Below are 15211 nucleotides of genomic sequence, written 5' to 3' on the forward strand. Positions count from 1 at the left end.
ATGTGGTTGTCCATGGAGTTTCTTTTACATTGTTTCAGCCCATCAACTTGTCTGGTAAATTCAATTGCCCAATAAAAGTTCCACGTAACTCTATTCACACCCAAAATATCATTCATTATCATTACACCAACTTAAATTCATAATACCATTTTTCATTTGTCCAATTTCTTTCCTCTTCCATCCCCAGAATGCTTCATGATTTACGGGAGACTTTGGAAAAGGCCAAAGGAGTGAATTTTTTTTTAAAAGAAGACAAAATGGACAAAATTGCTTTTATTTATTTTTGGATTTCCTAAGAAATCTTTTATATTTGCATGTCTTTGGTTTGAAAGTTAATAGGTTTTTATGTCTTTTTTGTGGCTAAAAACCTAAATTTACTTTTACAGTAGCACCTCCTATGATTTTTGGTATTTTGTCAAAAAATCTCATGAAGTTTTAAAAATGATACAAACATCCCTTTAGGTCTTAAATTGTTTTCACAAAATCTCTTTCCATTGATTTTTAGTCTAAAAAGTAATAATTTTATATACGAATTTCTTCAAATGACAAAGTTAGCCTTTAAGATTAGATTGCACATACATTCGTTGAGATTAATTTTGTTATTTGCAAAAGTTTTTATGTATGAAATTATCAAGAGGTGTTCGTGAAAACAAATTGAAATCTCAAAGGGTATTCGTATAATTTTTAAAATCTCATAGAATTTTGTAAAGACATCGAAAACCTCATAGAGTGTTTGTATAAATAACGCTTTTAGTAATAGCAACCCATAACTTCCCAAAAGGAAGCAAAAAAATATGAAAAAATGTAGATGGCCGCTCAACTGATTCTATCCATTATTTTTGTAATGGGGTGTATATTATATTATAATAACATTTCTACCTACTCCCAAAGATTCTTTTTCTTTGCTGATCATATCAGATTCGTATGGATTTTAATTAAGACTTAAGTCACTTAATGCTATTTAATTAAACTAACAAACCACAATTTGGCTCTTCTAGTTGGTTTTTTTCCCCTTCTTCGGACATTATACGTGTGTTTTCTAAGCACACGTATACCATATATGATACTTTAGTTGGTGCACCTAAACAGTTTTGTTCAACCAAATCTTTCACCATCCGATCCTTTCCCTATCACCCCCCGATCCACCATCGATCCTTGCCTTCCATTACACCCAATCAAATTATTAAGTTGCTCTCTTAATCTTAATGATTTTTGGTGGCCAACTATAACAAACTATTGAATTTCGCGGCAGAGTTCGTTAGCACAGTAACAAAAGTCAATCGGCAATTTTTTAAAAACATTCAGATAAAAAATTGCACAAAATAACCCATAATGATTGATAGCTTTCTTCCATAGTATAATGTAACCAACATGTTTGTTCAAGTACCATAACCCAACTTTGACTCTATAAGTATGTCTTAATAGTTATATTAATCAAGTAATTATAATGTGATACTGGAGTACTGTGAAAAATATGCCTTTTTTTTTTGCTTTTTTCTTTTATGAACAAATATTTCCTTTTTCGATCGTGTACATGTATTATTAACACATAAGTTACAAGTTAAAAACAAAGACATTATCTCAAATACATATGAGAATGTGCATATACATGACATATATTTCTACACTAAAAAAAAGGACCAAAAAAAAAAAATTAATATGGGCCAAGAAAAAAAAAATACAGATTCTTCTATGCCACCAAATGCTTCCGTCTAGGATCAGTGACGTTGATCTTCCAATGCTCATCAGGAAACCCAAATTTCCTCGCCTTTCTCCGTTCCCAGTCCAAATAAGTCCTCCTCACCTTTGTCAACCCACAAAACCTCTGCAACCTCCCGTCCATGGCGTCGTGCACCCTCCACCACCGCTCGTGCGCCACGTCACTGGCGTAGACGCGCTGGTCCGCCACGTCCCAGTTACAGTCGTAATCCCTGTAACAGAGCCACGGCTTCCACCCCAAGTAATGTATGGCGTAGAGCTTTGGTGGGTCCGCCCCGAACAGCTCGTTCTTCACGCTGGCCTCGATTGTCGTATTCGCCCAGAAATTCTTCAGGAAATTGACCCGCCGCGGCAGCCGGTGCCACCACACAAAGACCTCGTTGAGGTAGCCCTGGTCGCCGCCGTTGTACGAAACGATGTCTTCGCGGTGGTCCATGAGGAACTTGAACGTGCAGTTGGAGGGCTCGATGACCATGATGCCGGAGTTGAAGAGGTACACGTCGTTACCGGTGGCCGACATTTGGGGGAAGTGGAAGAGGAGGTCGAGGTTGCGGAGGACGATGATGTCGGCGTCGATGAAGATGACTTTGTTGTATTCGGTGAGCTGCCAGAGGCGGAACTTGCTGTAGTTGTATTCGTTGTAGGTGCCGTTTTCGGCTCTCGGGTTTCGGATCCTTTGGATGAACCGGAGCTTCCACCCGGCGGCGGAGAGAGCGGCGCGTTTGGAAGCGGGGATAGAGTCGTCCAGGAGGAGGATAAGGTCGCGTTTGGTTCCGGTTTGGAGGAGGCTCCTTGCCAGGGTTATGGCGCCACAAACGTAGGAAGCGGAGGAGTGGAGAACTGTGACGTAGGCTTCTCGTTTGGGTTTGTTTGTCGTGCTTTGGATTTTAGTCAGATCATACACTTGATCAATTCCTATAACAAATTAAGCATTCCTCATCAATTCTGAGTTTTTTCCTATCACGTTATTTGTGTTAAATGATTTAAATTCATATTTGTTCAGGTTGATGAGAAAAATAAACACATTTACACAGACAATAAAAGACTAAAGAAAGAGAGCATACCTTGTTGTCCCCATATAGGCAAAGCCAAATTGCAAGAGCCAATAGGCAATGACATCTTTTGCTGCAACCTAGCCATATCTGGCTCAAACAACCACCAATTCCCTTCCTGTCTCACCAAGTCATTGCACCTAAATATTTCCAACATTGGTCTACACTTGCTCCATAGCACCACTTTAGTTGCCTTCCTATTCCAATCCCTCTTTCCTTTCTTCACAGCCAGATTTGCCGCTATGAGATGAACTTGGAGCCTAAACACCTCCCTCCTCCACCCTTCTTCCGGATACTTGCATGGCAATTTTGCCACCACCATGTCCATCTTTTCATAGATTCGAAAATCGGGCATTGGTATCTCCGGGCAAGTTGGGACGTCACTCTCTTCCTCTTCGTCGATCCACTCGGGAAATAAATCATCCCATTTGAATAAATCCGAGACCCGGTCGAAAAGGATGGGTATGGTCTGCCCTAGCCTATTCCACTGACTCACGTCATCTTCTTCCATATTAACCATACCAATTTTCATCATCCCCTTCCCCATAACCCCATTCAAAAAGCTTGGTACGTCTATCTTGCTCATATTTCCCTTAGGCCTCGGTATGTTGACTTTGGTCTCCTCCAATACTTGCTTCATGATCTTACCTCCATTATCCATCTATACACATACACAACAACGAAAACCAATTAAGGAACATTGTTAATTAATCACTTATCAAAATGATTAATGATCAAATTAACAAAAGGCCAGCCTCACCTTACCTTGTGATGGCACTCTCGCAACGAGCACCTAATGAGAGAAGCTGCGTTTTCATAATAGATGGAGGAAGACGGCTGCAGAAGAACGGCAGCATAGACAACGAAAAAGAAAGCAAGGAAAACCAAGTTGATTCGGATGACCAAAGCAGCTTTAGAGGGAGTGGCCTTCATAATCTTTTGAAGGCCAACATGTCCTTCAATCATCTTCACCAAAGCTATCTGGCCAGGTGGGTTGCCTCAATAGGGGATCCTATATATATATATATATATCTAACTATGCTCTCTGTGATTAGGTTTAATTAACACAAATTAATCACAAGGATTAGAATATATAATATGTTTGTGAAAGGAATTAGCTGCAGTGGTTAGAGAACTCAGACAACGAAATTAGAGTAAATCTCAAAGAAAGCAAAACCATTTAATACGCTCCAAGTGTCGTTTTCCTTCTTTTGGACTTCCTTGTTCTAGCAGACAACAACAAACAAGGTCGGAGAATAGAAAGCTTTGCTTCTTCCGCGTAATTATTCACCTGACAGTAATACTATTATGTCCTTTATATATGTGGACAATTTCTTTGTTTTTGTTTTTGTTTTTATAATTCCTTACCTTGGTTTATCTCCACTCTCTACTCTTGTCCATTTACAACTCATCTTTACATTTTATAACTTCATCAATATGTTTGAATTTTCGATGATAGTTTAAATTCTGACAACATAACACAACAGATATTTAAGAAGAGGTCGTATTTATCAATTTATTATGCCAAGACGCATTTTCTAGCGCATAACAAATCTCAACAAATGAAAATGAAAAACACGATCTCTTCTTAGGCGTCAGATCTCCAAGGAGAGACTGTGTTTATTATCTATTATATCATATCTATTTTTATTATGAAATTTGTCTTGTCTTCCCGTTAAATAAACGCAATGGGATATTAGTAAGTAAGGCAGGGTGAGAAATGGTAATATGGGTACTTTAAAGTGAACATAAAGGTACCCCAAGCTAGAAATCTTCAAAGAGGGACAGCCGTCCCTCCAACTCCAACAACTAATGGTTGGCCGGTCATCTTCCTGCATGTAATGCAATGTCGCTTTTACCCCTAACGAAATAGTGAGGCCTCACCAATATTCTATTTTCTCTAATAATTTTCTCCCCCGTTATAATTGTTTTTCATTTTATGCTTGTTTTAGGTTAGACATCATCATATCAGAACATCACGGTTCATAAAATGATTACAGGACATGTTTTGCACGATCTATCTATCGTGTGGTAAACAATCACCATTTTTATTTAATGTTGACGTACTTGATTTAGGACCAACTGATGATGGGGGACCTCAAGTCTTGTTAGCCTATGCATTTTAATTAATGTAATTCTTCCAACTCCTTTTAATTTCTTGTACTTTTTTTTTTTTTTTTTGGGGGTACGTAAGAGGTTTGTAACAACATTTATTTGTACACTTAGTATCGCTTGTATCAAAGAAAAAAAAAACATAATTCATGGTTTGAAACTTTATATTAAAGAAAAAAAAACATAATTCATGGTTTGAAAACTTCATTAAAGACAAATTAATGACAACGGGGTCTATCCTAATAGAAAATGACATTAACTTGTAAACCTGTGATATCATGTTCAAACATCCATAGCACCTTGGTTGTGTGCGTAAGAAATATCTCCTACCCTTGTGAGCTTGTATTTAGGAGGACAAATTAAACATTCATTTCTTTCCCCTACCCTCATCTCTAGAAACTTCACCCAATTTCCACTCCCTTCATTTTCCCAGTACCTAAAATGACGAAACCTGCGAAAATTCAACGCATCACCAAATAGATAGAATCATACAAAACCCAAACACCAAATTCTCATATAATATTACACAGGAAGCGAAATTTCCTTGTGGCAAACTATTTTCCCATAGCAGGTTAATCAAGCTTTGCATAAGTCGGTTTTGGGGGTTGGTGGTTGACATTTCTATTATGCGGCAAACTTTTTTTCATGTTCATGGATAATCAAGCTTAACATTATTACTTCATAATAGAAAAAACAAAAACAAAAATATCCATGGATAAATTTTTTGGACATTTGGTTATCAAGTTTCCGCCCATTTCCACAACAATCCTTAAAAGTCCAAACACCATCGTTTTACCAGACACTAAACTAGACGAAGACTTTCAACATGGTGTTACACGGGTCGAAGAGTAACTTGGTGTTCAAGTAGTTGAAGACTCTAACCCCTCTATGAAATCAGAAACTTTAATACACTCCCCAGAGAACAATGATATCAAATTTATAAAGCTGTACAAGTACAGTTTGGCAATTCGCCAACCTCCACGCCCGTCCACTGTTGGCAATTCACCGAACTCCAACAAAACATATTCAGGTTGTTCCGTTTTTCTTTTGTCTCTTCCAACCTCAGCTTCCCTTTGCATATCATTGACCAACTACAAGCCTCTAGCTCTGACCTGCTTTATTATGAACTTCTGGAGACATGCTATTGAGCTCACTGCCCAGTCAAATCCTTGTATGGTTAGTTGAAGACGGACTTTGTAGGCTTCAGGCTTTAACCACATCCTGAATGTGTTGGGAGTAGCTTTTTCCAGGTGGAATGAAAATCAGATCTTCCCAGCCTGAATTCTTTTCACTTAACTGCATTCACATTACAAAAAAAAAATCAGCAAAGATACAAGAAAGTAGGAACATAAGAACATGTAATTCTTGCAGTAATGAGACTGTATACCTCCATTTTTCTCAAAACATCTTCCAAACTACCAACCTGTTGACACATTTTAATGAGATGATGAGAACGCAATAATGTAATGGGAAGAATTATCAAATATCTAAAGAAGTTTCTTTATTTTATATAATACCATAATATGTTGAGAAACCCCTGGTCCTCTGGACACTCTAGAGACCTTTGACAATTCTTTTTCAATATCTTCCTGCATAGTGGAAACAAAATTTAGCTTCGGCTAAATCAATCTCCTAAATGCTAGTTACTTAACAAAGTAACACATCAACAAGAGCTCAAGGCCTGAAATTCAAACCCACCTTGGTGAAATATATTGGGCAGTAACGCTTATTTTTCTTCTTCATAACCAGAAGGTCCGACTGTAAACACAAATTACTCATAAGATGCATTCCATATTCACACACAAGCAAGCACCATGACAATCAATTCTACTGCATGAGGATCACCCAAATAATGCCCAAAAATTGCACTAGATTTGAGGACAACAATGTACAACTCTGCTGCCTGGGCACTTACATTAAACTTATATTTTTTCAACATACAATGCAAATGCACTACTGATATGTGAACTACAGTCATCCATATTATGTGTTACAAAGTTGGAGGTGTTCATTTCCTGGATCATCCTACCCAATAGTTGCATGTTTTGAAGTACTCCTACAATTAAATAAGGCCATTGTAATCAACAAGTATACAAGACTAGCCTACCTGAAAAACAGGAACTCCATCAAACGCACTCCTGTCAGCGGATTTGAACTACAAAACAGAAAATAGCTTGTTTCAGAAATGAAATAATTAAGTCAGGAAATAAATATCCAGTTTGAATTGTTTTAGCAGATAGAGTCAATTTTTACAGGACAAGCAGTCGATTTTCTGTCACAACACAGTTTAACATGTTGCATCTGGCATATCCATTTTATCAAAGCTCCTCATTCCCACTATGCACTTGAACATCAACACTAAAAAGTGTTTATATGGGGGCCTCTATGACATCAATTCCTAAATTTTCTTCTAAATACTATTTATAATGCAAAAGGATTTCCTGTATAGTGTATAGCACACACGGCTATTTGGGATGATAAGACCATAAGAATTAAATAAAAAGGTCAATAGTTTCACAAAAGAAGCAAATAAAAAATGAAAAAGATGCCAACAGACAGTCACCAAAATATTGTAAATGCTATACTAAGTGAACAGATGGGGCACTGACATGGCTTAGCATGAGACACAGCCAAAGGACATTCTTGAAGTAGAAACATTAGAGAAACGAACCTCGAGTGCATTCCTTATTTGCACTGGATCAGGCAAAAACCGGAACGCAATTCCTTCAACCTTCAGCATGTATACCTACAAGATGAAGAGTGAGCAAGTTCACAGGCAAAGTCATAATATGAAAACTAATTTCCCATCTGATACTAGTTCCAAAATCAACTCAGTACCCAATTAACCAGCATTATCAATTTAGAACTACCACTACAAAGATTTCAGACAGCTGAGCTCCGAAAAGTCACCTGGTCGAGAGTAATCGGGACAACCTTAGCCGCACTTCGTAACTCTCTCCTCGACCGAACCTGAAAATCCAAACCACAAAATAACACACGCAAACTTCGAATCAATAACTTCTCAACAGTCCCAATTTACACACTTTTTTTTTTCTTTGGTTGAAAAACTAAAAAAGCATCTCAATTACACTCAAATAAGCCTAAATGCAACTAATTGCTCCAACTTATTAAGCTCTAAAAGCAACTAATTGTTCCACATTAATAAGCTTTCCCTCCCCAAAAAAAAAAAAACTAACTTGAGCTAGGAAGGCTTCGGCATCTTCGTGGCGAAAGCAGAGGAGGCCAATGGACTTGGCTTCATTGGGATCAGAGATAAGCACGAACTCATTGTTCGAATTGCTAACCGTATACACCGCCGTGCCGGCTAGGCTCTTTGCCACGTGGTCCGAGCTGATGGTCGCGGCCAAGGCGTGATTGTTCTGAGACAGCCACGCGAAGGGCGGAGCAACCGGAGCCGAGCACATACGCCTTCTCGCCGCGGGCGCCAAGTTTCCGGCGAGGGTTCCGGCGAGCCGCTTGGTGTCTTCGAGACGGCTGGAGAGCTCGGCGCCAAGCTGGAGGCAGTTCTGGTGTATGAAAGTGGAGAGTGAGAGCAGAGGGTTCGAGCGCCCGTAGGGCTTTGGGGACTCCATTGTCTTGTCTCAGTATACTATGTGAGAGAGAAGCAGCGCAAAATGGCGTTTTGATAAGGTTGATTTTGACGAAACACGTTTATAGAAGTAGCGGTTTCAGGAGAGGGTTTCCTTTGGTTGCGTTGCGCTGCGTCTTGTGAGAACCGCTATCAAGCCGAACGAGTTCGTAGTTCTTTTTCTTTGCCCAATCCAAAAAATAAGGTTTTTTTGGGCTAAATATTCCAACCCATGGCCCAATCTACCATCATCCCATACAGTTCAGAAGCTCAGTTAATCCAACCTCTGCAGCCCAACAGCCACAATTCTGGCTCCATATATTTTGGAATTCAAGTAGAAAGATTAATTTCTGATTATAAAAATATAATATGTTATTAGCACTTAATTATACTGATTACACTATAGTACCAATAATGTCCCTTTTAACCCTTTCAAGAGGCTTCACAAACCCAAAAGTTGAATTCTTCCCTTCAATCACTGCCACTATTGGCAGATGAAGCATTTTACTGTTATAAACTTTTGGTCCTTGGAGCAATAAATATACATAAACCTTTTGACCATTTTCAAACAAGCATCTCCAAGGAAAGGAAAGCATGTATTATTTAGCATTTCTTTCTTGTGAAAGCATCTACAAAAATGATTAAGAGCATTTATACATGAATTCGAGATCTTGTCTTCGATTTATTCCTCTATCTATTGATTTTTGGGATTTAATTGTTCAATTATTTGTAATTCCACTGATCTATGAATGCATTTGAATAAAGTGATGTTAAATTTTAGAGGGACGGCCAGCGGCCCCCCACTACTAGTAATACCAATATTATCCCCAAATTTACCTACGAAGCCCAATAAGTGTGAGATTTTATCACAAAATGCCTCGGGATATTAGTAACGAAACCATTCATTATATGTTATATTTTATTTAATAAAATTTCCGATCTGAAACTTATATTCTTCAACAAGTGATGTTAAGTGAAACAAAATTTTAGTGTGTGTAGTACTTAGCAGTAGAATATATGCAAGGTGGAACATAACACATACAATGGGGCCAGACGGAGAGGCCTATATAAATCAGCCAACAAGGCTAAGCTAACAAGGCTAAGCTATAAGCCTTTCTTCTAGTGTCTAGAACAATTAATTTCAAGTAAATATATTATGATTAGGGGCATGGTTCCTCAGGTTTCCATTAGGGAAGAGGTTAAGTTTAAGGAGGCTCATGTTCCATGGCGCAGGGAGATGGTGGTGGAAGTGTTCAAAAGTTTTGCCAAGGACGGGCAGCTTTCCAAGCATGAGTTGAAGGCAGCCTTCGATAAACTTGGGTCGCGTTGGAGCACTTTCAGAGCTTGGAGAGCTTTAAGCTATGCAGATGCCAATCAGGACGGCCTCATTTCTAATGATCACGAGTTCAAAGCCCTTGTCAACTATGCCTTAGACTGTGGCTATGAACTCTAAATTATTTTCTACAGTCTGTCGGCCTTGGTTTACTTCTTCTACTCATGTTAGGAAAGAAAAAAAAATGTTTGTGTAGTAGAGTAGTGAAGGAATGAGGCGACCGTATCCTTTTTTGTCGATAAATTATTATATGGTACTGAAATAATTTCATTATAAATGAATATTGTGATGATCTATATAATGTTTATCTAATTTTTCAATAACTAAGACCATATATACCATTTGTGTTGTCCAATAACCTTTCCTCAAAACCCTTGCTCTGAATATGGCAATTAAGCGTGTATACTCTCATACATTTGTAAAGAAAGGTTTTGTTCTTATTTCTTCAACTATTAAAATGAATAATCTGCTAAATTAGGACACGTAAGTCTAATTTAAAATTGATTATTAGTGAGCGCCAATCGAATCTACTATAGTGAAAAAGAGCATTGACTTGCAGACTAAAAATCTTAAGTTTGAACTTATATGACATCTTAGTTATGTACGTATGTTTGAAAAACCTCTCCTCTATAATTTAGATTGTACTTTTAAAAAAAACCAATTACTGAGCAAGTTCACAGGTAAAGTCATAATTATGGAAACTGGCGCATATCCTCCAAACCATACTAGCTAAAGTCCAATCTTCAACTCAGAAGTCAGTACCCAATTAGCCAGCATAATCCAGAATTTTTTTTTACTTGGGCTAAATAAATTTCTACTTTCAAATGTAATTAGTGGTCCACTCCACCATCAATCCATACAGTTCATGAGTAGCCCAGTTAGAAAGATTAGTTATTGTTATTTCCAAATTTATATTTGAACTTTTGTAAGGTTTTATTTCCTCATATAGTACTTTTTTTTTTTACTAGTTTATCATTATGTAATATTCGGTCACAATATATTACTTACTTTATGGATTGTATTGAATAAATTAAAGATGATAGAGGACCCCCCACCTGTTTGGGTGATGGGAGTGGAACACTCTTATCCATTTGGCATCTAATTTCTGAAGTGGTGATGCTTGTCCCTATCCATCGGCTAAAAATCTCACATTTGAATCTTGATTCTTGATTCTTGATTATCAATGGAATTAAGAAAAGAAATCGAAAGAAATCAAACTAACTTGTAACTTGTACGTCAAGGATAACAAAAAGCTCATACGTACATATGATATGATATGATATATACTTCCTTCACTTTTATTCGATGTGAGATCTTTTGAGGCAATACCAAACCAAACTTGGCTTTATTTTTACAAGGACAACAACAACAACAACAACAATATGTTCCATACTCTAGTTCTTGTTTGTATGTTTTGAGCATTTCAAATCTAAAGATTTTATTTTCAATATGAATTTAGTTGGTATTCAAATACATTAAGATCCAAAATGTATTAATGTACAAATAATATCAATATGAATGAATTAATCATGAATGCTAGTATTCATTGACAGACTATCGATTGTATTTATATATATATATAGAAAGCTTCCATTGAGGGATCCCTCAAATAAGCTTATTTGAAGGACATCCCTTATAGGCAGCGGCGGATCCAGGAATTTTTCAACGGAGGTGCAATATTTAAAAGATAAGAGCTCAAAACCCCAAAAAAAAAAAAAAAAAGACAACTAAACATCCTTATAATTTAAACAATACTAATATTATTCATAATTAATTAAAATAATAACATTACAATTAACCTACAATTGTTGCCGACGAGGTTTCATATCATGAAAACGTCGCATTATATTTGCATTACTAATACAAGAAAAAACATCTTTCTCAATGTAAACAACCAAGCTATCACTCAACCATTGATTCCCCATTTTGTTACGCAATGGTGTTTTCACAATATTCATAGCTGAAAAAGCTCTCTCAACCGAAGCAGTTGCAACGGGTAAAACTAAAGCCAATGTAAGAAGTAAATACACATAGTTGTATATTCTACTCCTTCCTGTATTCACCAATTTTTCTGCCAGATCAGTAATTCCGTTCAATGATGAAAACTCTGTGATGCTCTGCATATCAACAATATAAAGCCCAAGTTGATCTTCAAGCTTCATGAGATCTCGGTCATTAAATTCTTGAGGGTAAAATTTAGCAAAACGAAGTATTTTCTGTTTGTCAAAAGCTGCAAAATTATAAGCCGGACTCAAACATGCCATACAAAGAAGCAATTCAGTATTTACCTCAGTAAAGCGATTATTCAATTCCACTAGTTGCTTATCAATGATAGTAAGAAATAAATCCACACGATAATACTGGCGGTTTGTGATTTTCTGAGCTTTACGTCTTGATCTCCCTTGTGGTACAAATAAATCATCCATGTTAGGAACGTCAATATCATTTTTACCACAAAATATTGATACTTCCCTGAGCAAATCATCAAAGTCATCATCCCTCACGGATTGTAGCTTTTGCTTACATCTTTGGACCAACATCATCGCATTCACAATATCTTGATCTTTCTTTTGTAATGCCTTTGATAAATCATTTGTGATTCCCAATATAAATCTCATCAAATATAAGTGAAACACAAAGTCAAAAGTTTGTATTTCTTTCAACAACCTATTTGCTTCACCTAAATTATCTTGGTTGACATCATCAACAATCCATTCAAGCACCTTCACCACGGGATGAAACATAATATTAATACTAAGTAAAGTATCATAATGTGAGTTCCAACGTGTATCACAAGGACGTTTGAGAGTAGTCTCTTGATTTAACCCTCGCCCCGTTTCAAGATCATCAATTTCAAGAGTTTCCATAATATCTTTTTGTTGTTGCTCTCTAAGTGCATCACGACGCTTACACGATGCTCCAATAATATTAACGACACTACTAGCCGTTGTGAAGAAAGTAGCAATGTTTTCATTTCCCTTTGCCACGGCTACAAGAGCTAGTTGTAGTTGATGTGCAAAACAATGGACATAATATGCTTGAGGATATTCTCTCAAAATCTGTGTTTTAAGACCATTGAGCTCACCTCTCATATTACTAGCGCCATCATACCCCTGTCCTCGTAGCCTGGACATGCTCAAATTTGTTGAAGAAATCAACTGCTCAATTGCCTCTTTCAATTTGCTACTAGTTGTATCAGAGACATATTGGACACCCACAAACCTTTCAATTACTTGCCCTTTTTTGTTCACATAACGCAACACCACTGCCATTTGCTCTCTTATTGAAACATCACGTGATTCATCTACTAATATAGAAAAGAATGCATCGTCCATATCACTAATAATTAGATCAATGGTTTCAGCGGCACAAGAATTGATAAGATCTTTTTGAATTGTAGGAGCAATATACTTGAGATTCTTTGGAGCGTTTTCAAACACAACGGCACGAACTTTCTCATCATGATTGGCAAGAAATTGCAAAAGCTCCACATAATTACCCTTATTGCTAGATGTTTCGCTTTCATCATGGCCACGAAAAGGAAGACCTTGTCGCAATAAATATCTAGTGCAATCAAGTGCGGCAGTTAATAGAATGCGATAATTAATACGAGCTTGGTCTGTCTGCTTGATCACAATGGTTTCAACGTGTTGCTTCTGATTCATTAAATCTGTACAATGTTGTGTAGCTTTATTGTGAAGACTTCCAACTTGTCCAACATGGTCCCTAAAATTCTCGGGTCCCTTCCTCCAATTTTTAAACCCTTTCTCAGTGAAGACATCGCTTCCAGCCTTTCCTTGTTTATCAAAGTCGCATTTAAAAAGATAACAATGAAAACAAAATGCAGCATCTTTCTCTTTACTATACTCCAACCAAACAAATGAATCAAACCATTTCACAAGAAAGCGTCGATTACTCTCCCCCATAAGTGTTTGAGGCATGTCATTTTGGCTTTTAGGCTGACAAGGACCCCTTTGTAGATAGGCTCTTCGAATTTGTTCTCGAACATTGGGATTATAATAATTCATTGGAGGTCTAAGTCCAGGGTCTGCAGGAAGATTAGCCAATATTTCATCCAACTCAGTGACTTGCGAACGTTTTGGACTACCCGAATAATTCAAGGGAGGATGTGAAGTAGGGGGATTATTTGAAGGTTGATTTGAACTAGCTGGATTATTTGAAGGAGGGTTGGAACTAGCTGGATTATTTGAGGGAGGATTTGAACTACTCGGATTATTTGATGGAGGGTTGGAACTAGCTGGATTATTTGTGGGAGGATTTGAACTACTCGGATTATTTGAAGGAGGATTTATACTCTTTCTCTGAAAGTACCGTTCCATTACTCAAGAAGAAGAAAAAACATAGGATTCTTGTGATGTATACACAATTGAATAAATTGGTCCTTTATATAGAGAATTCCAATCCCAATTAAATAAGGAATTCCCAAAACCCAATTGAATAAAGATAACTCTCACTTAAAACCCAATTAAGTAAGGAATTATAAAAAATGGAAACCCAATTAAATAAGGAATTCCCAAAACCCAATTGAATAAAGATAACTCTTACTTAAAACCCAATTAAGTAAGGAATTATAAAAAATGAAAACCCAATTAAAAGCTGCACAGCACAGCAGCCCAATACACGTTTTTTTTTTTTTTTTTCAAAACCCTGGTCCAAAACGACGTCGTTTTGGCCAGGATTTTAAAAAAAAAAAAAAAAAAAACACATCAGCGCCTCTTTTAAAAGCCTGGTCCAAAACGACGTCGTTTTGGCCAGGCTGTGTTTAAAAAAAAACAAGCGCGCAGCGTCTTCTTCCCCCAGCCCAGGTGGTTTGGGCATTTCGTCGAACAGGTGGTGTGCATGTCTTTTCTGAAGCAGAGGTGCAATTCCAGCTCTTGTAATGGACTTCTCTGGCGACCGGAGGTGCAGGTGCACCTCCTTGCGCCTGCACAGGTCCCCCACTGCTTATAGGCCCTACTCCTGATTATATTTCACTAATCCAAACCGTTTATTTTATAGATACTCATTCAAAGATCATCTATACAAAAAATCACTTGAATCTGATATCATGTGACCACTCAATTGAGTTATTGAAATTTTAGTACTTTCTTGAAGCACCATGTTCATTGATTTTGTAAGACACAATTGAATGTCGAAACGGTGTCTGATTTGTCAAATTTTTATAAAAATGATCTATGAATGAAGATCTAAAAAATAGATATATATATATATATATTCATTGACAGAATATATGAGTGTGACTTGTCACATGCAAATTGTTGATCACCGATGGAGTCGGTGCGAGGGGGGGTTTGAAAAATTGGAATCTTGTCAAGATCAAAAGAAGGAAAAACTTTGGTTAGATAGTAATAGGGACCAGAATATTCCATATAAATGCCATGCATA

At 37.2% G+C, this 15211-nt stretch overlaps 3 protein-coding genes across 4 annotated transcripts; all 3 read right to left on the reverse strand.

Annotated features, from left to right (window-relative positions):
* Window positions 1-1522: 1522 nt before the first annotated feature.
* LOC117613894 (UDP-glucuronate:xylan alpha-glucuronosyltransferase 2) lies at window positions 1523-3751 on the reverse strand. Of its 2 annotated transcripts, none has more exons than XM_034342504.1 (3): window positions 3537-3751; window positions 2784-3432; window positions 1523-2634 (listed from the first exon to the last, which is right to left on the reverse strand). In XM_034342504.1, the coding sequence occupies exons 1-3, from the start codon at window positions 3735-3737 to the stop codon at window positions 1691-1693; spliced, it is 1794 nt and encodes a 597-aa protein (XP_034198395.1). In that variant the 5' UTR covers window positions 3738-3751; the 3' UTR covers window positions 1523-1690. The 2 variants fall into 2 exon arrangements, with proteins under 2 accessions (XP_034198395.1, XP_034198396.1); XM_034342505.1 differs by having other exon boundaries at window positions 3532-3643.
* Window positions 3752-5569: 1818 nt separating this feature from the next.
* Window positions 5570-8634, reverse strand: LOC117616447 (protein TIC 22, chloroplastic). Its single transcript, XM_034345773.1, has 8 exons — window positions 8081-8634; window positions 7794-7853; window positions 7555-7629; window positions 6991-7038; window positions 6582-6641; window positions 6401-6472; window positions 6271-6306; window positions 5570-6179 (listed from the first exon to the last, which is right to left on the reverse strand). The coding sequence occupies exons 1-8, from the start codon at window positions 8474-8476 to the stop codon at window positions 6087-6089; spliced, it is 840 nt and encodes a 279-aa protein (XP_034201664.1). The 5' UTR covers window positions 8477-8634; the 3' UTR covers window positions 5570-6086.
* Window positions 8635-11604: 2970 nt separating this feature from the next.
* Window positions 11605-14145, reverse strand: LOC117618771 (zinc finger MYM-type protein 1-like). The gene has a single exon (XM_034348500.1). It carries the CDS (start codon window positions 14143-14145, stop codon window positions 11605-11607), a length of 2541 nt encoding a protein of 846 aa, XP_034204391.1.
* Between the last annotated feature and the right edge of the window lie 1066 nt (window positions 14146-15211).

Source organism: Prunus dulcis, chromosome 1 (assembly GCF_902201215.1).
Source record: "Prunus dulcis chromosome 1, ALMONDv2, whole genome shotgun sequence".
In the NCBI taxonomy this organism is placed as follows: Eukaryota; Viridiplantae; Streptophyta; class Magnoliopsida; order Rosales; family Rosaceae; genus Prunus; species Prunus dulcis.